This window comes from Copidosoma floridanum, unplaced genomic scaffold, assembly GCF_036245765.1.
Source record: "Copidosoma floridanum isolate Cflo_tuat_1 unplaced genomic scaffold, Cflo_Japanese_pri ptg000006l, whole genome shotgun sequence".
NCBI lineage: Eukaryota > Metazoa > Arthropoda > Insecta > Hymenoptera > Encyrtidae > Copidosoma > Copidosoma floridanum.
The window spans coordinates 1,035,551-1,062,867 of NW_028321883.1; the positions used below are offsets into that span (position 1 = coordinate 1,035,551).

Below are 27,317 nucleotides of genomic sequence, written 5' to 3' on the forward strand. Positions count from 1 at the left end.
CGCTATTTTATATTTGTGACTTTGAGGAAATATGTCAACGAAAGTGAATTTTCCATTTTTTTCCCCTGCCTTATGCCATGCAAAATCACTACCTGTTTCGTCGCGCCCCACCAAGCTGTGCTGCGCCACTAAAGTGCATATACGAAGATAGTATATTCTTATGTTTATCTAAATTCAATTCCTTACTCTTCAAATCATTCTTCTTCTTCTTTAAAAAAAAAAAAAAAACGCTTCCCTGAAAAATCGAATGGGCAATCTGCTGTTTGCAAGCCGAGTGTCTTACCCACTTTGCCATGTGCTGTCCTTAACTGAAAGAACCTTTCACTTCTTATGCTGTAATTTGTAACTTATTTTTAATGTGGATATTTATTAAGTTTTTATTAATTGAGTTGGTTTGGTTGTACGTTATATTCAGAGATAAATTATTTATTGGGAAAATGATTTTAAACGTTCTAAACCTTTTCTTTCGTAACATCTATTATAAGTATTATTGCAAATATTAAATTACTTTTTATTTATAATGACATTTTTAAGATAAATAATTATTTATTTATTTTTCTCAAACATTTTACAAAGCTTCTTTTATGATTGGTTCATTCATACGAGGTTTTACGAATGAACTATAACATTTTTGTTATGTCTTATTTTCTCAAAATTTTTCCGTCCGTTAATAAAGGGATTTTAAAGTTACATTGACTGGCATAACTATCCTACTTAAGGTAAAGCAGTCCTACAAAATTATTTGTACTTTAATTTAATTTTCAACCATTACACCTACGTTATCATTATGTTTGTTATTTTTTATTGTTAATATGTACATAATCTATTTCATAAAATGTTAAATTGAATAAATATTTATCAATAAAACTAATTTTACAATAATTTCAAAGCCTTTCTTTAGATAACTATTGTGGGTTTACGCGACTAATTGTAAGAATTAATGTATAAGCGTATGTGAACGTGACAGATGTAAGCATGATATTAGAGATTTTATTAGAGTAGACAGTTAAAAAGATCAGAAGATTTCATAAAAGTGTGTACCCTTGTATTCGCCAGCCTGGTAGCACGTCATCTCATGGATTTACCCTGTCCTTTTCTTTTTTACGTAATGTATTATTTACAATTCTTAATATCTGATCATCAATTAAATGTAAAAGTATACTTTGAATAACCACCCAATTAACGTACATGCTAATTACAGCGATAAGTGCCCTACCTTCGTACGCAATATTGTTACATAGAAGGTATATTTTTATTCACATACTGTTTTTTAAAGAATGACATAGAAGTTTGAACTTCATACTTGAGTACCCACTTCCCACTAGTTTTTTTTTTTTAAATAAGTGTTTGTTTATTTTTAAGATAAACAGCTAAACTTACAACTCTTCGACTTCTACTTTTAGTTAAAAATACTTGTTATTGCCAATCTGACTCCATTACAGGTCAATATTGACTTTCAAGATATGTTTTAATTTCGTTTAGTTTTGGTCTCATCTCATTTTCTTATCCAATCAATCTCATTTCGAAAATTTGCTCCATCACTATCTCTGTGAATGTAATAAAAAGTGTGTGTAATATTTCGTATCGAAGCTTAATATTCAACATTTATAATATTTTTATTTCATTACCAAGAATGAGTAAAAAAAAAAAACTATCAAATTATTACCAGATATTTTTTTTTATTCTTAGTTTTGTATTCGTGATTATTAAAAAAGTAATTTTTTCGATAGTATTCTGAACATCCATTTTTTCAAGTGTTACAGTGTTAACAATCGCTTTGCGAAAATGTTTATTACAATGTGTTTTATTCTTTTGCTAAAGGGATAAGCGAGTGTTGTTTGATACCTTAATAATTGTTAAAAAGGAGGTAGCTGACCTCAGTCATAAGTACAGAATGTAAAAGCTACTTAGCAAAATTAACAAATCTTTTTCATTTAATATAGATTTCAGTAATGTGAGGGATGATACTAGCTCAAATGATGAGCAGCCTCGAAATAAGACTTATTTAATTACTTAAAATAAGTACAATCGAAATCGAAGCTGAAACATTAAAAGTACTGTTTTGGAATTGTTAAAGTTTTTGTGATAATCGCTAGGAACTATTTTACTATCTCAATGACCTCGACGTCATCATATGTGTTGAATCCTTGCTAACAGAGAAAGATGTCGCCGAATTTTCAGGATTTAAATGTCTCAGGAAGGATGTACCTAGACGAAGAGGAGGTGGCATTGTATTTTTCATCAAAAAGTGTATTTCGTTTAAAGAAACAGATAAATTGTTTTCTCCAGATCCCATGGTTGAAATGTGTGGTATTAATATATCGAGCATGCAACCACCTCTAGATCGCTTTATCGCATGTTACAGAGCCCCAGATAGTGATCTACAGCAAGCTTAGTGTGACAGAGTCGTAGGCAGTTTCAGCAACCCCAACACATTGTTAATAGGTGATTACAATTCACACAACATTAATTGGAATTGTCCTACCACTGACACGAATGGAAAGAGACTAGAAAACTCGAGCAATGAATAATAGTACCCCGAGTAAGAAAAAATCAGCAAAAAATAAAAAATTGGTAAAGTAAAATATCCTGTGCCTCGGTAGGATACTGAATGCGATAAAGTTAGGAGACTGCATACGGCGGCATTTAAAAAGAGGAAGGACACTAAAAATAGTGAAAACCTTATTCATCATGAGAGAGCGACATGCGAAGAAAACTTTTAAAGCTGAAAAAAAAACACTTTCAACATTTTTTCCAAATTCTGTCTTTTTTATCAGACTTCAGTTATGTATGGAATACATGTAAAGTTTAAATAAAAATTGGGTAGATACGAGGGGCATTAATTGTACGTAGAATATGAATGTAAACGAACAGGCTCTCAGAGTCTTAGATGAAATCTGCCCATCTGATCATCCTGTTCCCTATCCTAAGAGTCCCATAGCTTTGCCTAACACCTTTTTTGATCGCCCATTTCAGCTTGATCGCCCATGTAGCTCTTAACGATAAAAATACCAGATTGGCCCCTGGCATGGACAGTGTTGATTATTATATTATAAAAACGCTGCCCCCAAAATACCACCTTATTTTTTTTCACTGCATGAAAAAGTCAGATGGTACTAGTCTCAGACCAATTGCACTCACTTCATATCTTATAAAATTATTTGAAACTCTAACCAAAAATCGACTCCAGTAGTGGGCTGAGGCGCAAAACATCTTGCCTGACAGTTAACACGACCTCAGGTGGGGACATTCCTCTGCCGATAGATTGGTCAATCTTGTATTTGAAATTAAAAAGGCCTTCATTAACAAAAGACAGGTTCTAGCGGCCTTCCTAGACGCGAAAGTTGCTTTCGACAATGTGGACATTGTTGTCTTATTAGACAGACTATTGGAGATTGCCTATTATTCAATTTAGTAAGCACATCACAATGAACAGACGAGTTCACGCTAAGTGTCTAGGTTTTTTTTTCAGATACTCATGTAAGGGGGTCTCTCAGGCTCTGTACTTGGCCCATTATTATACATTATTTATGTAGCCAAAATTATGCAGGGCCTACCAGAGGCAATAATGATTTCGCAGTTTGCCGATGACATTGCCATTTATGTTGAATGCGAATTAAATTCGTGGGCCAAAAGAACACTGGAGGGGGCTATCGGATCCATCACGGTAAATCTAGGAAATCTCACATTGAAGTTTGCATCGAGAAAAACCGAACTTATTAAATTTAACGACAAAAATATGGAGCCGGGTGTGACTCGTATCACCGTGGATAATGATGAAATTATTGCAAAAGACACCGTTAAATTTTTAGGTATCCATCTCGACTACAGATTAACATTCATCCCTCACATGACGCGTATTACCGCCAGATGTACGAAAGCTTCAAATATAGTTATGTTTTTGCGGGGCATTCGGTAGGGATCAGATCCCGCTACGCTAATTTCACTGTACAAGAGTTATGTGCGTTCGATCTGAGATTACTGTTGCTTTGTGTATTATCTGCGCAGTTGGCCCACTCGATGCAAGCTTCAAAAAATACAAAACGCAGGAGTAAGGGCAGCGATGGGGTATGGAATCTTTATCCCAATTAATATTATTCACGGTCAATCCGAAATTCCCTTGATTGAGTTCGGCACAAAATTTTTGAGTGGTTGTTACTTGGCAAAAATACTTTCAAAACTAGACAGAGTTGTTATAATGTTTTTCTGTTAAATATGCCGCACTTGTTGAAGCCTTAAAGTAAATTGTTAGTTTAAAGCTAAATCATGTATCTATTTTCACTGATTCCTTGAGTGGAGTTAAAAATCGAAATTCTAACATCACTAACGTTACAACAAATCTGTTCCTTATGGAAGCGAAAGATATATGTCAAACGTAACAATTAAATTACATTGGATTGTATAAAGGGATCAGTGGAAACGAAGGAGCCGAGCGACTAGTGTAATTGGCTATATCTACAAACAGTTTAGATTTATGCAACTTTCCTTTTACAGTTATAAAAGAGTCTCTGAATAAAAAATGTACGATAGACTTAATACGTACATCAAAAGTAAAAGCAAAAATAAAGGCACTCTTTACGTTAATAATTGCCGCTGCAATTTTAAAAGGACATGGTTTGAAAATATGAACTTAGCTAGGCAAATAACGATTACAATTGATAGGATACAATCTAATCACTTCAACTAGGCTGCATCATTATGCCGAAAAAATATTGTGAAATATCCTAATTGTAAATGTGGACATACAAGCGAGGATTCAGAACACGTCTTGTGGCTTTGTAATGATTACAAAAAACACCGAGCTAAGTTACTAAAAAACCTAGGCAGTCTAAACCTACGACCACCTCCTAACATTAATACACTGATCTCTTCGCCTTGTATACAGGTAATTCATTACATGTGCTTGTTTCTTAATAACTATAATATTATGGTATACCTCATTGCGCTTATTGTGCCCTATAAAATATCTTAAAATTTATGTAAATATCAAAAATACGTAGTTTCTTTGATAACGTACGCCAATATGGGTCTAGTCAGCGAAAAGTGGCTTATATATATATATATATATATATATACAGCATGATATGTAACGGTGGCATTTCCCGAGAACCGCGTGTAGAGCGATTTTTTCTGACGTGAACCCCGTTGGAATTAATTTTTTAGGGCAAATAGCTTTTAAATGGGAGCCGATTGAAAATACGTTCCAAACTACCCCTAAATGGGGTTGGAAAGCTATAGCGCGCCCGCATAAACTCGCGACGTTGCCACATTGTTATTGGAGCTTAGTCGGTAAGCAGTGAGAACTATATCCATGTGCGCACGCAAGAGCGTCAGCTACTGCTGGTAACTTGAAGGTTGAATGTAAAAATTTTTACCTTAAGGTAAATATTGTCTGCTCCTTATGTTGTCAGTTGTTTATCCATCACGCGCTTACTGTCTTTCTCACTCTCATGTTGGACAAAAGCATCTTTAAATTTTATACTTAAGTAATGTTACCTCAAATGAAAGTAAAATACCATATTAGTAGGGATTTTTCCACTCTACACCATAGTATTTTTGCAAAAATAGTCGACCTCTGGATCAAAAATATCGTTGTTAGGTATGACTTGCTTACGTTCCCGGGTATGTCGTCTGTACACGATTTAGAACGAGTCCATTCATAAATTGCAATAATCAAGTACCCGGGAAGTACCCGCCAAGTGCCCGTGAAGTACCCGGGAAGTACCCGAGGAAGTGCCCGGGAAGTACCCGGGAAGTGCCCAGGAAGTACCCGACAAGTGCCTCGGAAGTACCCGCCAAGTACCCGGGAAGTGCCCGTGAAGTACCCGCCAAGTGCCCGGGAAGTGCCCGGGAAGTACCCGGGAAGTGCCCGGGAAGTACCCGAGGAAGTGCCCGGGAAGTACCCGCCAAGTGCCCGGGAAGTACCCGCCAAGTGCCCAGGAAGTACCCGAGGAAGTACCCGCCAAGTGCCCGGGAAGTACCCGAGGAAGTGCCCGGGAAGTACCCGCCAAGTACCCGGGAAGAGCACGGGAAGTACCCGAGGAAGTGCCCGGGAAGTACCCGAGAAAGTGCCCGCCAAGTACCCGGGAAGTACCCGACTGTATTGTACTAGGCGGGGACTTCCGGGGCACTTGGCGGGTACTTCCCGGGCACTTGGCGGGGACTTGGCGGGCACTTTCTCTGGCACTTCCTAGGTACTTGGCGGGCACTTGGCGGGTACTTCCCGGGCACTTCCTCGGGTACTTGGTGGGTACTTCCCGCGCACTTGCCGGGTACTTTCCGGGTACTTGATTATTGCAATTTATTAATGGACTCGTTCTAAATCGTGTACAGACGACATACCCGGGAACGTAAGCAAGACATACCTAACAACAATATTTTTGACAAAGAGCTCGACTATTTTTGCAAAAATACTATCGTGTAGAGTGGACAAATTCCTACTGATATGGTATTTTACTTTCATTCGAGGTAACATTACTTAAGTATAAAATTTAAAGATGCTTTTGTCCAACATGAGAGTGAGAAAGACAGTAAGCGCGTGATGGATAAACAACTGACAACATAAGGAGCAGACAATATTTACCTTAAGGTAAAAATTTTTACATTCAACCTTGAACTTACCAGCAGTAGCTGACGCTCTTGCGTGCGCACATGGATATAGTTCTCACTGCTTACCGACTAAGCTCCAATAACAATGTGGCAACGTCGCGAGTTTATGCGGGCGCGCTATAGCTTTCCAACCCCATTTAGGGGTAGTTTGGAACGTATTTTCAATCGGCTCCCATTTAAAAGCTATTTGCCCTAAAAAATTAATTCCAACGGGGTTCGCGTCAGAAAAAATCGCTCTACACGCGGTTCTCGGGAAATGCCACCGTTACATATCATGCTGTATATATATATATATATATATCCGTATATTATATAGTTATTTGTGTGGGGCATTTCACATATCCCCCCACAGCCCCTACACAGTCCCTCCACAGACCCCCCAAATAGCCCCCCACAGCCCCCACAAATAAGCTAAAATTCGACCATTTTCATCGTTAATTTGACATTTTCTAACGTTTTCCTTAGACCCCCCACAGCCCCCCCCACACAATTTTGCCTGTCCCTCCACAGACCCCCACACCATTTTTCTCGTCCCCCCACAGCCCCCCACAGACCCATCACGCTTTTTTTCTTGTCTCCCAAAGCCTTTCCACACCATTTTTCTTCTCCCTTTACAACTTTTTTTTTATCAAGTATAAATTACCCCTATTAACAATAAATTTTAATTTTACTTAGTTTTAAAAATAATTATCTTTTTTTCACACCGCCAGGAAGCCAAATAGATGGACTTCGTACATATAAATAAAACATTACATCTACGTTTAATTATATAATAATGTTAATAAATAATTTATTAAAAATCGTGACATATAAATTATCAAATTGTTGAAAGTCATTGATAAGTACAAAATTCTCGGTGCATTCAACTTTTTTTATGTTACTATCATTTTAAAACAATATAACATATTGTATGTATTTTCTCAATGTCAAGTTATATCTAGAATGTTAATTTAGTTAAAAGTTGATTTTTCTATTGTTAGTTTAATACGGCTTATAAAGAAATTTAATATATATAATAAATAATCAGTATTTTCAATTGGTATTCAAGCTGTTATGCTCTAATCAGAGATTTTAAAATACCTTACTTGTATAGAAGAAACGGCAAAAAATCACTAATTAAGTCCTGTATCACAGTATCGGCTAAAATTGTGCTACAAGGAGATCCTAGTACTGATCCAAACTTATTTTTATAAAACTTATTATTAAAAATGAAGTTGTTACTGTTACAAATAAATTCAATGATATTTAAAAATGTAAAAAAAAGTAAATTTTTTTTCAGTGTCATCAATTAGAAAATGTAATTGTTTTTCAAAAGTTGTGTCACCCATTTAGAAAAAGTATAAATACAGTTAGGTAAACTAATAGAGAATACGTGGAATACTTTAATAGAATGAATTGTAAAGTTAATTTAATATTTATAAGTAAATTTAAAACTCAAAATGATTTTGGCAGAGACTAGATTAAATATCTTGAAATAACACTTTCCATGTATGGGATGTTCTAACACAAATGAAGTACCTTTTGACTGACCCTTTTTTCAAGTGAAACTTTTTTCATGAGTGTTAAAGTGAAGAAAGAGATCCGTTTTTTGTATTTGTTTTTTTCACAATATTCTGGACCTTAGAAAGAATTAAAATTTCTCAATTTTAGTAACTATGAACTTGAAGAGAGATGTAATAACGTTCACTAATCTGGTTCTACTTAAGCAACATAGTTTTTTTCTTCAAAGATGAGTAAATAAGCTTTAATAAAAACAATACTTTTGGAAAGAATTATCATCAATTTAGCAATGTTATCAACAATTTAAATCTTCAAATTTATCTTTAACTATCGCCTCTACCTTGTAGCGAGTTGCGAGTATTACCATTATTCTACGTTAAATTTTCTGCGAAAAACGTTTTTTCTAATCAATAGACAAATTATCATTGTTATTAAATAAAAAAAAAAATTTTGTATGCTACGTCACATAGGTTCGCGTGGACCTCCACCATAGGCCCCTCTTTCTTGTCTGTCATCAGTTTTTTTTATATACATGAATATTTGACATTTTTGATTGAGTACTCTTGATTCTTTAATAAGAAGAGTTTGAAAAAAATTTTTTTAAATCACGATAAAAACTGTTTTGCTTCCATTTTTTAAAGTGGGATTGGAATTATACTGTAAAATTGTTAAGCTCCCTTTATCGTTAATGGTTTTTAAAAACGTTTTTATATTTTTATATCGATATATTATGGTTGGTAGAGCTTATACTACCATACTACATTTAATGGTTGAATGGTTCAGGTTACATGTTTCGTATAATTCTTCAAAATTTTTTTAATAAGATTTTTTCTGTACTTGGATTCGTTTTCCTTTAAGTTTTACAGAGATGTACTTTTTTTGATCTGGCATTAACTGATTGTTATTATCAGACTGGTGAGAATTAACTATAATATTAGCAGCGTCTGTATCTACAGCTATAAGGTATTTTGAGAGTAAAATTTTTCTAGGACTTGAGAAAATTTTCAACTTATTTTTATCAATTCATTGAATACTTTACTAAATAAACGATGACTATAAGTAAATTTGTAATACCTTTTACTTTTCAACATTGTACATAGTTTACAAAATAAAATAATTTTTTTTTTATTTGCTTCTCACATTGAGCTGCTTTTTATCATTAATCCTTCCTTTTCCAATTTTGGTAATAGCGGATTTCTGGCCTTATGTTCACACAGTTTCTTTCAAAAATCTCTTTCTTGCTACGTATGTTTTAAGTTGTTGCACACGTATAGTTTCCTTAGTGTTACCATTGTGACTTTAAATTTTATTCGTATTTAATTTAGCGATCTCAGGAATTGCTTAGAAAACATTAAAGACTAAATTTTGGTTCTCAAACTGCCGAAAAATTATGCACAGTCGAAAATAATCTTTAACTTTTTGGACATATCTGACACATTATAGTGTTAGGTTTGTTTCTCTTGGGCCTTCTGCATTAAACTAGCAGAAATGTATGTAATAGAGACAGTCACTGGATGTGTTTTTCTGGTCTTCGATTATCTCTCTGTCTAATACACGTACAACAGCTGGATCTGCTTCTTATTACATCATGTTCAGTAACAGTAACTCACAGTTATACCTAATGTTTGTAATCAATACATGTTAACTGGTATTATAAGCAACTACTCAAAAATTCTAGTGACAGTTCCTATTCTGAACTACTGACAGATTAAATAACTTCACATGTACTGGCCAGGGCCACTCATACAAACCCCTTTCAAGTCAGTTAGGTATGTAACTCATAACGATACTAAAGTATCGTGGTTTCCTCTTAATAACTGGGGTAAGGCTGGAAATGACTGTTTGTTAGAAAAGGGTATACTTCTACTAAAATTTACATGTAAAGCTGTCAAATATATCCTCGTTCTTTTGAGCCTACTATGATTAACAATTCGCACTGGTTGATATGTAATAACTGATCGTTGGAAGAGATCCAGGCTTGACCTTGGTGAGAAGCAGCTGGTGAATGGACCACTGAGAAAGAGCTTGCTATTGATTGTCTTAAATCTTACCTCTGAACTTTAATCGTTAAAACAGTACCGTTCAAACGTCTTTTGAAACTATACTATATTAGAATGGTGCTCTGTTTGGTCAAGACCTGTTAGATTTTAATGAATCTGTGAGTTCTTTATCCCGCTTAGCACATCATACTCTGTTTTATCCAGTGAGGATAGGTAAATCGTTGAATGTTTCTAGGCTTATTCTATAAAAGAGTGTCTTCTATAAAAGAGAGTTCTTGTACGTTATGATTCATTTCTTATGTATTAATAAAGGTAAAAGCCAAACATTTTCTGGTTCATATTCTAAACTGGTTAGAATTTTTTCATACCAATCGTAGAAATAATCATCTAAAACTCTCTGAGATCTGAAATCTTCCATTTTTTTAAAATATATGTATAAAAATACACACAAAAATTTAGCGAACGGTTTTTTTGTATGCTACACTACCATAAAACCTAAATTTGTATTTTTGCCTGTTTTAGAAAAAAAAAAGTTTACGTATACGTCTATCTTAGTAGTAAGTGACTTTAAACTTTGGATACATTTCTTAAGATTACGTTGATCTCTTACTTCTGTCCAAAAATTGCTAGTGGGTCGTTTACAATGCATAAACTAATAATCTCTTTACGAACTAAAAAAAAACTAGAACACTATATTTTGGAACTGATATAGACAAAATAATGGCTTTTATATTCTACATTTACAAAGATCTAAAAAAATTTAATGTTTTCCGCTGAAGGAGATAAAAACACCAAATTTTTTCGACTGACTTATCTAAGTATTTTAAATTTTATGTGGTACTTAGAAAAATTCATTTAGGATTCTGCTGACCTCCAATTCATCTTTAAAAAATTTTAGAGACTTACTAAAGGAAAAAAATTTAGGGCTTAGAAATTTTCCAGCTTTTTGTTTAATAAATGATTAATACTCTGAAGAAAAAAAAAACGATTCTAAAATAATACATATTGTAAATCCATACACTTGAATTTGGGACGTAAATCATTTGTAATGTACTTTAAAATATTTTAATTAAAGTTCAGTAATATTTTACTGTATATAATTAAACAAATTTAATGTAAAAAACTTATTTTAATAAAATTTTCTCTCTAAAGTACAAAATGTTGTGTTTGTGTCAAGTAGTTTTTAAATAAATATAATTTTTTGTAAGTATCAAGGTATTACATTATAAACATAAATTTTTGCATGTGTCCATTGTAAACTACACATAATGATTCTCTTTGTCTACATAATAACGAAAGTACGTTTTACACAGTGATAAACAAACCAGAGGTATTGACAGTTCTAAAATTTAGCATGACACTATCTATTATCATAGTTTTAGATATTTTAGGACAAAATTAATGAGTAAAAAGAAGCAGTACCTTACTGAATCCACAGCTGCTTATGCATTTCTGTAATAATAGTATGACCCTAACTTTTGGAGTACTTTTAATTATTGATACTTTAAGTCTACTTATCATTCATTATACATTAAAGAAACATTGGATTACAGTAAATCAAGTGTTGAAAATTATGGATTAGATAAAGTAGACACTAAGATTTTTTTATAATTTTCTTAAAAATAAGTTTGTATGTATATATAATCTTTTTATCACTAAAATAAGTTTGTAATTAAACTGTTTGATAGTTAAATAATAAAATTTATTTGTTTTAGCTACTAAAAAGAGAACCTGGAATATTAGGAATACGTACGTGGTCTTTGTATGCAAAACTTTATTTGCGCCATTTCAACGAGTTAGATCATGAATTAAATGCTCGTCTTAACAGAGCCTATCGTCCAGCTTCTAAGTATATGAGCATGTTTACTTCCCCAATGACAATTATCATGGCCAAGAATATTGCTTTTATATGTGGAAGTATTTTTGTTGTACTTGTTATACTTACCTGTTACGATGAGGATTTTCTAAATGTTGAGCATGTACTACTCATGATGACCATTGCTGGAACTATAGCAGCTATATGTAGATCACTTATTCCTGATGAAAATCTTGTTTGGTGCCCTGAAACTGTTTTAACTGCCGTTTTAGCACACACACATTATAGGCCTGATAATTGGAGACGTCAAGCCCATACGCACACAACGAGAACTCAGTTTTCTCATTTGTTTCAGTACAGAGCAGTACATTTGTTAGAAGAACTATTATCACCCCTCATAACACCTTATATTTTATGCTTTCGATTAAGATATAAGACACTAGATATTGTTGATTTTTACCGAAACTTTACCATAGAAGTAATTGGTGTTGGTGATGTATGTAGTTTTGCTCAAATGGACATAAGAAAGCATGGAAATCCAAGATGGCAGATCCCTGATTACTCAAGTGATAAGGCATTGAAAATTAAAACTAGGAATCTGAATTCTGAACAAAAAGATGAAAAAATGTTTACGACTAATGAGTATAATCAAGCTGAAGATGGAAAAACTGAGCTGTCTTTGATACACTTTACCCTTACAAATCCAGAATGGATACCACCTGCTGCCGGAGAAATATTTGTTCGCACTTTGTGTGAAAGTGCTAAAACAGAAGTGACAAATATTGGAGTGTCTAAATCGAATTCGCTGATAATTAGCTTAGAGAGTATATCAAACTTAGGACCTAAGGTAACTCAAGTATTTAATAATATGATGTCTTTATCCGTTATGTTTCTATTTTTTTATTTAAACTACATTTATGCAGCCAAGTATCCGTCTGACTCACCAAGTCTGCACCTCACATATAGTTAAAAAACTTCCTTTTTTTTTAAATCCTGCAGTACTAAAAAATATGAAATTTCTTGTTTAGATGCTCTTATTGTCATTTCTACGACTCCTTACCTTAAATTCACTTTTCTGAAAAATTCTTAACATTTTCTCCAGTGATCAGTATAGCAGTAGAAGCATTTTAAGTACTTTTATGTTTTCTTTTTTTTTATTAACTAGCACACTTAGCCTAATTTTGTACTACTGCGTAATTTTTTAATGCACACTTTCAAATGTATGTACCTTGGCCTCATAAGCTTTTTTACTATTTTCACTTCCTATTACTGCACTGCTCTCATACATAATTTTATTTACCTCTTTATTTTTCATATCGTCATTTCACCCTCATATTTTTTATACTGAGTCAATCTGTTTTTAAATTAAGATTATTCTTCCTATTTATTTTTCCGTACATTGTGATACGTTACTTCTTTTTCTCTTGTTGTAAGTTATTTAGCTTTCCCTATACATTTGTGTGCTGTTTAGTTTTGCCATATTGTTTATTATATATAAGTAAGATAACTCTCTCCCTGTGTTTTTCTTTCTCTCTCTCTTTTTCTGTTTGAAGCATTCCCTTTTTGATATTTGTTCATTTTTTCTCTTTCAGCTCATAGTCCTTCTTCCGCTTACTGCACTTACCCTTGGTCTGATTCTTGGTTTCATCTGCTTGTCCTTAAAAATGTCAATAAATTATTTGTAATTTATACCTTATCTCTCTTTCTATCCTCCATCTACTCAGATAAATTTTTTTATTCGTTTGTTAGTCTTGCAGACTCCATTCATTGTTTTGCTGCCTGATAAAGAAAGTTGTATAAGAAACAAAAACTCATCTACGTGGATATCATGCTGTGAAGTGCCCTTGCTACTGACTTTCAATCTTAGGGCAGGAATTCACTTTGAATGTAGGAAAACAAAAGCCTTGTCACACTTTGCACCTATGCTCAGTGAGGCCAAACGACTAGTTTTGTTTCAAAAATGATAGGAGGTGATAGTTTTCAACTAATCACAATGATTTTTTTTTAATTACATAGGGAACAATTTTAAAAAGGATGTTAGAGCCCACATTTCCAAAACATTTTTCCGTAACTTATGATATGACCCAAATTTCTAGATTTTTTCTGTATTCAATAGTTATGAAAACTGACGCTGTCGAAATAAGGTTCATAATTCTGGCAACTAGTTCGTTAAGCTTGTAAGTGCCTAATGTCACTAGTATAAACTTTGCCAACCGGAAACATCAAAAACCTTACCTTGAAACTCCTCATAACTTACTGATGTACGGTTTTAACCCATTTAACTTTAAAAACCAAATTTTTAATTTTGATTTAACAAAAAATAGCAACTCAACTTTACAATCAGTCGTCCTGGGAGAACAAACAAGTGAGCTGTTTAATCTTACCTAAAAAATGTCTAAAGAATCAGAGAAATGAAATTGTCAAACTCTATTATAAGATAAAATTAATTTTTAAATCTCATTGTCACTCAACTTTCGTCCTTAATAGGTTTGAAAATGAAGTCGTAATAAAACGTAGTTTTAAAGTTTCATGTATATTTTACATAACGTTTTGACTGCCAAAACCCAAACAGTTTTTAATTTTTTTTTCTGAAAAACATAGTCCTTTAAATGTTTTACCTTTTAACAGAAATTTTCATGCTATATAGTTCCTGAATCTTACCTAAAAAATAGGCTAGATTAATTTTAGAATTACAGCGCTTTATATGCCTTGTCTTGTAAAAAAACTTTTAACTCTACACTTACTGAATATGATATTCCAAACCTCATGACCACCTCATGAAAGTTACAATATTTGATGATTCTAGTGGCACTTACACCCAACCTTAAAGTTTAGGATAAAAAATTCTATTACAAACCTAACACATTTTAAAGAACTGTTTGAAATCTTCAATGACTTTTACAAATCTTCTTTCTAAAACAGTCGTTATTGTTACAGTCCTATGAAATTCTGGAGCGCCAAAACTTTAAAAATCAGTTTTGATTTTATTCATTCAGACAGTTTTATATCATATGCAGTAATTTAGGTGAAAAAGAGTTAAGTATAAAACTGATATTAAGAGAAATATTTTGATTTAACTTAAATTTCAATCAAGTAGTGCGGTCGTGCTACATGCAAGTTTAAGCAGACGACGCGTGGTACCGTGCTATAAGATACGTCTCAATTTGGCTCCCCAGTTTTTAAAGTTAAAAAAAATCTTGTAACATCACTGTTACCTTATTTTTTGCAATTATCAGGCGATATTAGCGTTAAACTTCAACTCCAAAAAAAATCTCGATAAGAAAAGCTTTTCAACATTGTTATTAAGAGATACGTAGACGTGATATGCTGATTTTCAAGATTCTCCATTGTTTTGTCCTGACTAGCTAAAACTTACCAATCCTGAAGATAACCGCGAGTAAATAAGTTAATAGCAGACGCAACACACAAAAAGATGAGAAAACAGAGACCAAAATTGACTATCGAAATCCAAACTCGACGCAGTGTTGTTTGCTTTATATGTACGCGCATTGCCGTGTGCGTAGTATCTAGTGTATGCAACTAAGCGGTTGCACACACATTACAAAAAAACTGTCGAATCTATAGTCGCTGTCTGCATTGATCTATCATGCATGCATTTTTTGGGCGATTTGCTTTCTTAAAATTATAAAATTAACTAGTCTATGCGTACATTATCTACGAACATATGTGTACATATACACAGCAGTACCTACAGTAGAGGTTGTGTTAAAGAAGACAACTAGACTGTACATATTTACACATACATGCTGACCCTAAACCGCAAACTCTGACTCATTTTCACAAGGGACATCATGTACAGTATGTTTTAAAGATAGTTGTGATAACTAAATGGAAGATTATTACCCAAATAAAATACATAAGTATCGAGTAATTGATTACTTTAAAAGTACAAAACGCATGGTATAGATATTGATACTATTCATGTAATCAATGAATTGGAAAAAAAACTTTAAATTTTTGGTGTTAAGAAACTCATACCGAACATTCATCTAGAGCTTACCATTATAACCATGACAGTAATCGCTTAAATCTTCCAGATTTTTGAATAGGTAGAAAAATGTGTATTTGTATTCATTGTGATATTCAAGATGAAAAGATTCAGCGCCAGAACTTTGTTGCTCTGGTAACATACTTGTAAGATTGAAAAATACACTTTTTCAAATATTTATTTTTGTCAAATTTAAGTGTTAATAGTTTAAACAAATAGCTCTTTCCATTTATTATAACATGAAAAAGTGCGAATCAATATTCCTTAAGGGCCAGCAATTACTTTATAGCGCAAAGAACGCATGGTACTTCTCAGCATGATTATATTTTTTCGCTTTTTACAGCTTATTACTTGACAAAATAAATTGCATGGATTTCAAGCAAATGTGTTTTCAATAAGGAGATTTTTGTTTTAAGAAGTGTTGGGAGTAGATATAAAATTTTTAACTCAAAACGTTTAACATTATGTGTCAACACGCTTCAGTGTTCTATTCAGTGGATCTCGAGTGAAGACGGGGGGGCCGCTCGTATATATATATATATATATATATATATATATATATATAGTCCTTTATTATATGGTTATATAATCACATATATATATATCTTCTTATATAATATAGTTATCTCGATGGGGCGTTCCACAAAACCCTTCCACATGCAGCCCCCCATTTGCCCCCGAATCCACTTCCCCCTACAAAATGAAGTAAAAACCCGTCATTTTCTTCCTTATTTTGACTCACCGCATATGTTTTCGAAACTCCCTACAGCCCCCACGTAATTTTTCTTAACCCCCACCACTCCGCACACTATTTTTGGAAGATCTGACAGGGATCATTCCGTCTTTCTCGGACCTCGGTGTGTATACAGACGTGTTCGTGTCGTCTTACTAATATATAAAGCAAAGTTGCTAAGACCGCTGTAATCGCTAACCACGAAAACTACTGAACCGATTTTGCTAAAATTTTGCATACTGATTCTTCATGATTCCGAGATGGTTTTTGCATAGTTTTTTTCTTGAAAAAGTTAATAACTATAGCGATAAATAAGCTCAAAGTTTTGCTAAAATAAGCTAACTTTTCGCTTTAGTTCAGTAGGATCCGCTAGGTGGCGTCGAGGTAAAATCGAAACAACCTCCAATTTGATCTAATAAGTGCGGTTATGATAAGCCTGAGCCACGTACCAAATACACGCTCGTTCACCGACAGTGCGTGAGGCCTAGAGCTGGAAGTTGTGCAGCTGGGTATCCTGGCTATCAGTAACTCTGTTTTCTAATTGACAAGCAACTTACGTCGAACTACATCCTACACCACTATAATTGACAATGAGCCACCAATACTAAGAGGTTCTTAATGCTAACGCTTCCAGCGAAATACTAGAAGCCGTCTAGCCAGGGATGCCCGACCTCCTTAGTAGTCGTCCCAACGGCATATCTACAGTCAAGGTATTCTCCAGGCCCAATTTCCTGACTACCGATGAATGGTTGGTTATCTGGGGAACGACCTAAAGATGAGATATTCTTTGATCAGCGACGTACCTCCCTTCAGTACGGTCTCCGTACAAAGAGACTCAAAGGATAAGCGCCAAGCTACCTGCAGCTGGCTCTTCATCATGAAGAATAATAGTAAGGAATAGCTACAAGTTTCACCACCGGCCTTTTTGAGGGCCATTATAAGTATTTACGTTCCCTACTTAACCATCAATCTCATGGGTTTTTTTTTAAGTTTAAATTATCTTGCCAACTAATACATTTTCACTACGATTTTCGGAGATGATTCGTCAACTCAAAGACTAAGTAAAGCCGGCCACAATTAAATCAAGTCAGTCATTCACTAGCAGACGTCACGAGCAGAGTTGTTTATAGCAAGGCTGGGAACCCCGGTGACCGATGGCCCTATATTATCCTCTCAGCTTTGAGCATTCAACCAGGAATCACCTATCCTCTGCAAGGTTTGCGCTAAGAGAACCTGACAGCTACGAAGAAAAAATAATAAACATGAGCTAACAGGATAGTTACCAACGGGCAAGCATCACGAACCAACCTTTCCACCTTAAATCACCAAAACAACTGAGTCTGAAGAACAAAAGGTGCTTTAGACACCGTCTTCGACGTTATACCAGGAGACGTTCGGCAAGAGCTCTACAACTAGCCTGAAGCATCAAACCTTGAAGTATCCAGACAGTCACGTTTGTTGGAAACTTCAGTCAAGAAAGACTTTACTTAAGAATCTCATTGGTCCTTTTCAGGTTCATAGGACGTTGAATTACCTTGCTAAGAAATATATTACAACCTAATAAAGTTTAAAAAAATAGCCTTTAGGGCTCACAAGAGTCTCAACTATGCCAAAAGTCACAAGAAGTCAAATTGGAAGTAAAACTTCAAATGCATCTTATAAATACAATTTTAAGCGTCTAGAAAATGACGAAAGACTTAATTAAATAAGAGATCAGCTTTTCACTATAACTATCATAGTAATCTCTTGAATCTTTCAGATTTTGAAATAGGTAGAATATGCATTTGTATGCATGTATGTATTTTGTTGCGATAAATAACGTAGAAATTAAGCTCCAGGACTTTGTTGCTCTGGTAATAAAGTTGTAAGATAAAAGAAACACATTTTTTGATGATAAATTTTTGTGAGCTTTGGATCTTTACAGCTGAATACGTCGTAAATTATATGGGAGAGACTGCAAATCAACGACCCCCTATAGCCAATGATTATTTTATGGCATAAGGAACGCACGGTACTTTTCAGCATAATTAAATTTTTTTTAATTTTTACAGCTTATTATTTGGCCAAATAAACTGTATGGATTCCTAACCAATATGTATTTAATAAGAAGATTTTTGTTGTGAGAAGTGTCAGAACTAGATGAATAATTTTTCACTAAAAACGTTTTAGATTACATGTCAACATACTACAGTCTTTCATTTAGTGAGTCTCGGGCGAAGCCGAGACGGGGGGGCCGCTAGTATATAATAATCTTCCAATTTAAATCTGCTTTATGACTACATTACTTAAAGACAAAACTTTCTTATCGCTATGGTTTATCTCATCGTCAAGAAAAAATTTGAAGTCATGATTGATTTATAAGAGGTCGTTGTGTAAAGCGTAAATTACATTTAGTTCATCATTAATACAAACCGTGGAAGTTTCGCATTAAGGTGCCTCATTTTATAAGTCAACTTTTAAAATCCTACAAAGCTACGAAGACTTAGGTCTATTCCTATTCTGTTGAGAATTGCTGTCGAAATTAGTACGAAAGATGAACACAATATACATGTATAGGATGTATTATCAGGTAATAAATGTTAACTATACATATAAGAAAATTTAAATAAAAAATATTTAAATATTTAAATTATGTTGTTATTTTCAGAAACATTATTACTTATTATTAAAAATTTTTTCCAATCTATATTTTCAACATTTAAAATGTTTTCTCTATTGATTTAGACGAAAAATCCATTCTTATTTTTGCTTCTCGATAAAACCACGTACAATTGACGATTACAAAATAAAGGTTTTTTTAAGTATAATCCCACATTATCAAAACTTTGACCTTGAGACTTGTTCATAGTCGTAGCAAATGCTACAATTAATGGAAATTGTTTTCTATTTAAATTAAAAGGCAATAATGAGGTCATTCCGGTATTTCTTGTAATTCTTGAAATAAAAACATTATTACTAATGTTTTCTTCCGTACCTATTTTATCTTTCACGTTATACTTCATCAATTTAATAATTCGCAATCGTGTACCGTTTCATAAGCTGTCATTCACGAATAGATTTAATATTCTTACGGGAAAATTTATATAAGTATTATCATCTGATTTATAACACCTTTACAGATTGCATTATCGATGCTGTAGGCTGGATTTTCTTTATTATTTCCGGTAGGAGATGTAGGAAGGAGTACATGTGATGGACAAAAACCTTTAACAGAGATGGAAAATATTACGCTGCTTCAATATTACTTACATCAAACTTCCTATCAACCAAATAGTAAAATTTTGAGTCCCGTACTCTACGGTGAAAGATTAACACAATAATGTTTTTGCTTGCATATATTATGATAGAAAGCAATAGAATAACATTATTTAGATGCAATGGTAATAATGCGAAAGTTTGGACGACCTGATTTTTTTTATAACCGTTAGATGTAACCCTAAATGGTTAGAAATGATGAAAATTTTGAAAATTTCTTCTGAAGGTAACACTCCAAATGGTATAGCGAATATAACTGTAAGATTATTTTAAACAAATTTAAAATTAATGTGAGATGAAACAACTGAACACAATATTTTCATACAAGTTTTAGCTTACGTTTATACCATTAAATTTAAAGAAAAAGGATTATTTCATATTATTGTAACATAGCATACAAACAACGAATTTTTTTACTACTATAGACATGGATAAATATATCTTTACGAAAATTTCACTTTATTCACAAATACAAGAACTTGTTAATAAACACATGCTTCATGGACCTCATGGTAAAGATAGTTTATGTCTTACCAGTCATCAAAAAATTTGTACAAAAAAATTTAAAAAAAAAATCTACTAATAATACAGTTTTTACAGAAATTTATATCCAGATTACAAAAGAAGTGACAATAAATGTGATAATCACATTTATAAAACTAAAAATAGTGATAAAAAAATTTTAGTTGATAACTCAATGATAGTACCAAACAATCTATTTTGTTAACCAAATATAATTGCCACATTAATGATGAGTATTGTGCAACTATTTGAAATATAAAGTAAATTTTTGATTACATCCATAAGGTAGAAGGTAAAGCATCACGTAAAATAACGAAAACAGATACGAGTGATAAAAAAAACGATATGGAAATTTTGGATGAAATATAAGATTTTGCAGATGGCCGCTATTCAAGCCCCATGGAAGCAGCATAGCGACTGCAAGAGTTCTCTCTGGGTAGAAGTAGTAATTTTGTATGTCATTTACCAGTATCATTAAAAATAAACAAAATGTGTTTTTCAATAAATAATATGTTTAATGCTATAAAATACTTTTAAACGGCATAAACGGCTTGGTTCAAATTTAATAATATACATAGTTTCGCAAAAAAAATTATATACGTGAATATTCCACTATATTACTGTTTTAATTCGACGGTAAAAACTTGGGCTAGAAGAGGAAGAGTAAGACGTCAATTAACATTAGGGCAGCTAAAAATAGTGTCACTTAAGGACACTCAGTATTTTTTTTTTTTTTTTTTATTATTTTTAAATCAGGCGAAATTAAGTTTTTACAATGTTTAGAATGCATTTTTAAAATTAGACTTTTAACAAGTGAAAACATAAAAGAACCTATATATTAAGGCACTGTTTCTCAAAATTCTTGCATTAAAAAAATCGAAATGCTCGCATAACAATATTTTTCATGCATGTTACAACTTTGACATTTATCTTAAAAATCTTGAATTCTAATAAAAAATTGTTTTATATAATTGAAGAACAGCACAACCTTTAATTTTGTACTAGAAATTTTCTAATAACAAAATCGTTGTTTATTTGCAAACGTCAATTTCATAATCATAGAAGTCTCACACTTTTATTTTTTGTGCCAAATACCATATTGCTGTTATGTTATAACAATTTTGAATATTAATTACTATGAATTTGAATTTATACAATTATGCAGATATGTACATTTTTTCTACAAAAAAGCCTTTATAATAAAATTTTCATCTCTGAATACCTTAATTACAAATATAATTTGTATTTATCATAAAATAAAATATTGTGATACGAAACGATATGTTCTATGTATATTTTAAGTTTATTGAAATATTAGAAACAGTAATAAAAAAAGTAAAAAAAATGTGCAACAATTAATTATTTAACGAACAAGTCCATTATTTTGTAGATATTAAATTAAAATCATATGAAGTTATTGAATTTTTCAGTTTTAAATATTTCTTGGGGGTTGGCATGCGATGCGCGTGAGCTAGCGATGCTGCACTTGTTTATAAATACACATAAAACTTTTTATTTTACATAGTTGCATGTGTAAGAAAATCTATATAACCCCTACCACCCCCCTCCCTCACCATCCCTACAAGTTACGGTGAAATTCGTTTCATTTTTACGTTTATTTAACTCAATTACTATTTGATCAATCACTTCACTGACCACCACTACCACTCCACTATATCCTAACGACTTTTCTTGCCCCCCACTGACTTCCTACTGCCCTCTTATGCGATTTTACTTGTTAATGCACTTTTTTAATCTGCGTATAATCTTTTACATAAATTACCATATAATATAACCTTGAGGAGCTTTACTGATTAAGTGGTAAGCATGATAGCCTTCTAGCTGGAGATACATGAGGGGTCGTGCGTTCGAATCCTGTCGAAAATCATCGAGATATTTTTCTTGGACATTTTCGATGAGGTAAGTCTAGGATGCCGAATAACCAGTAATGTGATTTTTATAACTAATAGTCGATTTTTCTAGTGATGTCTGGACCTCCAAGGTCTTCTTTTCTGAAGGAAATCTTACACCTGACTAGCTCATCAGGTAAAAGTCACTGTTGGTTGTTGAAAAAGTCGGTACAGTGAGTAAGATGGTTTATTAAAAATTATCTTTTCATCAAATTTAATAATAACTGAGGTGTGCTTGGGGCAATAGCTGCACCCTATAAATAATACCGAGTAGGATGGATAATCAAGTCGTCTTAAGGTGGTTCTTCACCTCACCCATTTACTTGAACTTACAGGGAAACTTGAAGGGATTGTTATTAAAGTTATAAGGCATCTTCTCTTAAAATTTTAAGTCCCTTTATCAGGCAAATTTTTGAAAACAAGTCAGTCAAAAAATGCACTTTTAACATGTATTCTTATGTAGGTTACTTTTCCATACTACGATATCATGTAATATCTCGTAAAGTAGACTTAAGATCGTAATAGAAAAAGTTTGTAGTGAAAGAAGAACTTTTCAGCTTTCTAATAATATAACAAAAGTTTGGGCTAATCAGGGAATTAGTATACGATATTTAATCGTAAACGAAATGTCTGCCGTGTAAACTGCGGCAACGTCTGCTTGAGTAGGAGCGTACATGCCATTTTCAGAACCTTGCATCAAAAAAAAATTTTTTTATAACTCTTACTCTGACTTTATTAGCTTGTTTATTTGTACGTAAATGCAATGATATTATAGTCAAGTGCCAGTTAAACATATTTTATGTTGCAAATAATAAGCTAATCGAAAATTAGAAAACCACAGGGTCCCGTGTCGCTTTGATACGGCACCATCGTGAAGAACCACCTTAAGGGAACTTTGCTGAGGGTTGGTAGGAAAGACTCGCTCACCTGGTGGTAAGGGCAAAAAAAATCAAAAGCAAAAATGGTTTCTGATATGGCAAATGCTGAAAATAGTCCTGGAAATTGAAAATACCAATATAATACTACCTAAAGCCCTGCTTTTTTATTCAGTAAACATTTGTACATACTTTTTAAAAGAAATTGTTTTCCAAAATACATTTTCTATTATGTTAGAAAAAGTTCTTTATAATTCAAAATTTATTCATGTTTTGTTCCACGCTGCCTGTATAGCAAACAGATGTACCTTGTATATACTAATAATATACATAAAAGCACATGATAATAAATCTCTAGTATCTATGAACATAGCAAAACTTATAAAACAATGTTGAAAATTTCTATTTGTAAGTATCAAGTTCTTGGTGCGTTAATTTTTTGTTGTTAATTACATGACATAACTATGTTCTTTATATTATTTCAGTTATCAAATGATTAAAACTCTGCAAATTTTGCCGTTTAAATATAACTTACTTTTGCAAACGATTTTTAGAGCCCTATAATACCACACAAATTTTTTTCTTGAGTACCCTTGATTTAGTTATTAATATAATACGATAAATAAGTGCAGTTTTTCAATTTTATTCTTCAAACTTCCCTTTATCTGTGTCTAATCTTAAGAGCCATGAGAAATTTATTTGAAAAACTATATAATTGAAAGTTGAATTAATTGAATAAAAATTTAAGTACAAAAGTGGAGTAAATTTAAAAATGTTTTCTGACACTTTGATTTGTGTAACTTAATTCTTATCTATTTCTATTTGAGCAAATTCATTTTTATTTCTGCATCTTAATAATGCTACATTAAGCGGACAAAGGAAAAATACAGGTTTTTTCAAGTATAAATCATTATTGTGAAAACTATTTTTTAGAGATTTATTAATAGACATCTCATAAACAATAGGAATTTGTATTTATGTAAAATAAACGGCAGTGAAGAAGTATCTTTAGTGTTTAAAGTTATTCTCGGAACAAAACTTTCTTTTCAACTTTTTTTTAGTTGTCATTTCATTTTCTATATTGTACTTGTATAATTTAGGTATTGGCAATCGTGTACCATTACATAAACCATCCGATATACTTAGGTTTCTCGTTACTATTACTATACTTACAATTTTTACATTTAGTTAATGAGGCGATAAGTCTTTCCAGATATTAATTAGCATTTTTACAGGAAAGTGTGCATAAATATTATAGTCTGATTCATCAACACCTTTATAAGTTGCTCGATCCATGCTGTAACACAATTAGGACTTTCCTTTTAGTCTTACCAATGAATAAAGTAAAGTCGCCAAATCCGTTGTAATCGCTAACCGCCAAAACTACTTGACTGATCTTGCTGAAATTTTGCGTACCAATACCCAAACCCCCAATAACCCAATAACCCCAATAACATAATAACCCCCCACAACCCAAACTTTCGCATTATTACCATTACATCTTGATAATGTTATTCTATTGCTTTTTATCATAATATATGCATGCAAAAAAATTATTGCGCTAATTTTCAAGCGTAGCGTATGGGACTCAGAATTTTACTGTTTAGTCGATAAGAAGTGCGATATAAGTAATATTAAAGTAGCACAATATTTTTTGCCACTGTTAAAGGTTTTTGTCTATCACATGTACTCCTTCCTACATCTCCTACCGGAAATAATAAAGAAAATCCAGCATACAGCATCGATAATGCAACCTATAAAGGTGTTTAAAAATCAGATGTTAATAACGATATAAATTTTTTGGCAAGAATATTAAACATTATTCGTGAAGGCTTGTCACCTCATAAACTTGAATTAAAAATAACTACAATAGTAATGTTGATTCGAAATGTAAGTATATTAGATGGCTTGGGAAATGGTACATGATTGCGAATTACTAAATTGTTTAAGTATAGCGTAAAAGGGAAAATAGGTACGGGAGAAAAAATTAGTAATAATGTTTTTATTCCAAGAATTATATTAAATGCTGAAACGTCTTCATTATTACCTTTTATTTTATATAGAAAACGATTTCCATTATTTGTAGCATTTGCTATGATTATGAACAAGTCTCGAGGTCAAAGTTTTGATAATGTGGAATTACACTTAAAAACCTTTATTTTGTCATGGTCAACTGTACGTGGTTTTATCGAGAAGCAAAAATAAGAATGAATGTTTTGTACAAATCAATAGAGAAAACATTTTAAATGTTAAAAATGTAGGTGGGAAAAAAATTTTTGATTATAAGTAATAACGTTTTTAATAATAACAACATAATTGGAATACTTGAATATTTCTGATTTGAATTTTCTTATATGTATAGACAACATTTATTACCTGATAATACATCCTATAAATGTATATTGTGTTCATCTTTCGTACTAATTTCGACAGCAATTCACAACAGAATAGGAATAGACCTAAGTCTTCGTAGCTTAGTAGGATTTTAAAAGTTGACTTATAAAATGAGGCACCTTAATGCGAAACTTCCACGGTTTGTATTAATGATGAACTAAATGTAATTTACGCTTCGCGCAACGAACCCACACGAATCATTTCATGAATCATCGGCCGTGTGGAGTTTCGAAAAAAACTGCGGTGTGTTAAAATAATGGAGAAAAGGATGGATTCTTACCTCATTTTGTGAGAGGTTAGTGGATCAGTGGGGCAAATGGGGGGCTGTGGGGAGCTGTGGGAGAGTTGCATGAAATGCCCCACCGAGATAACAATATAATAAACGAAGATATATATACATATATACACACTAGCAGCCCCCCGTCTCGGCTTCGCCCGCGACTTACTAAATAAAACACCGTAGTGTGTTGACATGTAATGTGAAACATTTTCAGTTAGAAATTTTACACATATTCCTGATACATCTCAGAACAAAAATCTTCTTTTTAAAAACATATTTTTTCGGAATCCATATAGTTTATTTGGTCAAATAATAAGGTGTAAAAATTCAAAAAAATAATTATGCTGAAAAGTACCGTGCGTTCTTTATGCCATAAAATAATCGGTGTCCATAAGAAGCCGTTGATTGAAAGTTTCTCCCGTGTAATTCACGAAAACGGCTATTTTTTAAAGCTATTAAGATTTTAAACCCCCAAAAAATTTATATTAAAAAAAAATTTTTTTTCTCTTATTTCACAACTTTATTACCAGAGCAACAAAGTCCTGGACCTTAAACCCTACATTTTTAGTGCTACAAAAAAATAAATACATTTTCTACTCATTAAAAAATCTGAAGTAGGATCTTTAAAGATTTCAGAGATTGCTGTGAGGGTACAATAAAAAGCTGATCTCTCACGTAATGGACTCTTTAGTTGTCGATTTTGACGCTGCTGTTTTAATCTCGATAAATTTTCTGCGTCAGTTTCTTGACGCCTAAGTAAAATTGTATTTATTAGATACACTTGAAGTTTTTCTTCCAATTCACCCTCTTGAGACTTTTGGCATGCTTAAAATTTTTGTGACCCCTAAAAGCTGTTTTCTGTCAACTTTTTTAAGTTCTAATATATTTATTGGCAAGGAAGTTCAACGTCCGATGGCCCTAAAAAAGACCGGTGAGCTTCTTAAGTTACTGAGCTTCTTAACTTTTTCTTGACTGTAGTTAACAGCAATTGTGACTGCCTGGATACCTCAGGGTGATCTTCTCTGGCTTGCTGTTGAAGACCCAGAATAATTGGGAGAAAAATTACAAAGTCTGAAGCTCTGGGGCTAGTTGTAGTGCTCTTTCCCAACGTCTCTCAGTATAACGTCGAAGACGTTGGTGTCTAAGGCACCTTTTTTATTTGCAGATTCAGTTGTTTTGGTGATCTTAGATGGGGAGATTAGTTAGTGATACTAGTCCAGTGGAGGCTGTCCCGTTGGCTCAAGTTCTTTTTCCTTCATAGCTGTTATAGGTTTTCCCAACGCAGACCTTGGAGAGGATCAGTGATTCCTGGTTGAATGCTTAGAGTCGAGAGGGTAGTATAGGGTCGTCGGTCACTGGGTTTTCCAGCCTTGCGAAGAAGAACTCCGCAGATGACGTCTGTCAGTGAATGGCT

The 27,317-nt window shown here is 32.9% G+C and overlaps 1 protein-coding gene across 5 annotated transcripts in view; it reads left to right on the forward strand.

Moving 5' to 3' along the window:
- Positions 1–27,317, forward strand: part of Atg9 (autophagy-related protein 9) — a 363,261-nt gene that overhangs the window by 260,031 nt on the left and 75,913 nt on the right. For all 5 annotated transcript variants that reach the window (XM_089598548.1, XM_089598546.1, XM_089598547.1 and 2 more), the window contains one exon: positions 11,825–12,772. In XM_089598548.1, coding sequence (XP_089454674.1) covers positions 11,825–12,772 — 948 coding nt within the window. The remainder of the gene's footprint in view (positions 1–11,824; positions 12,773–27,317) is intronic.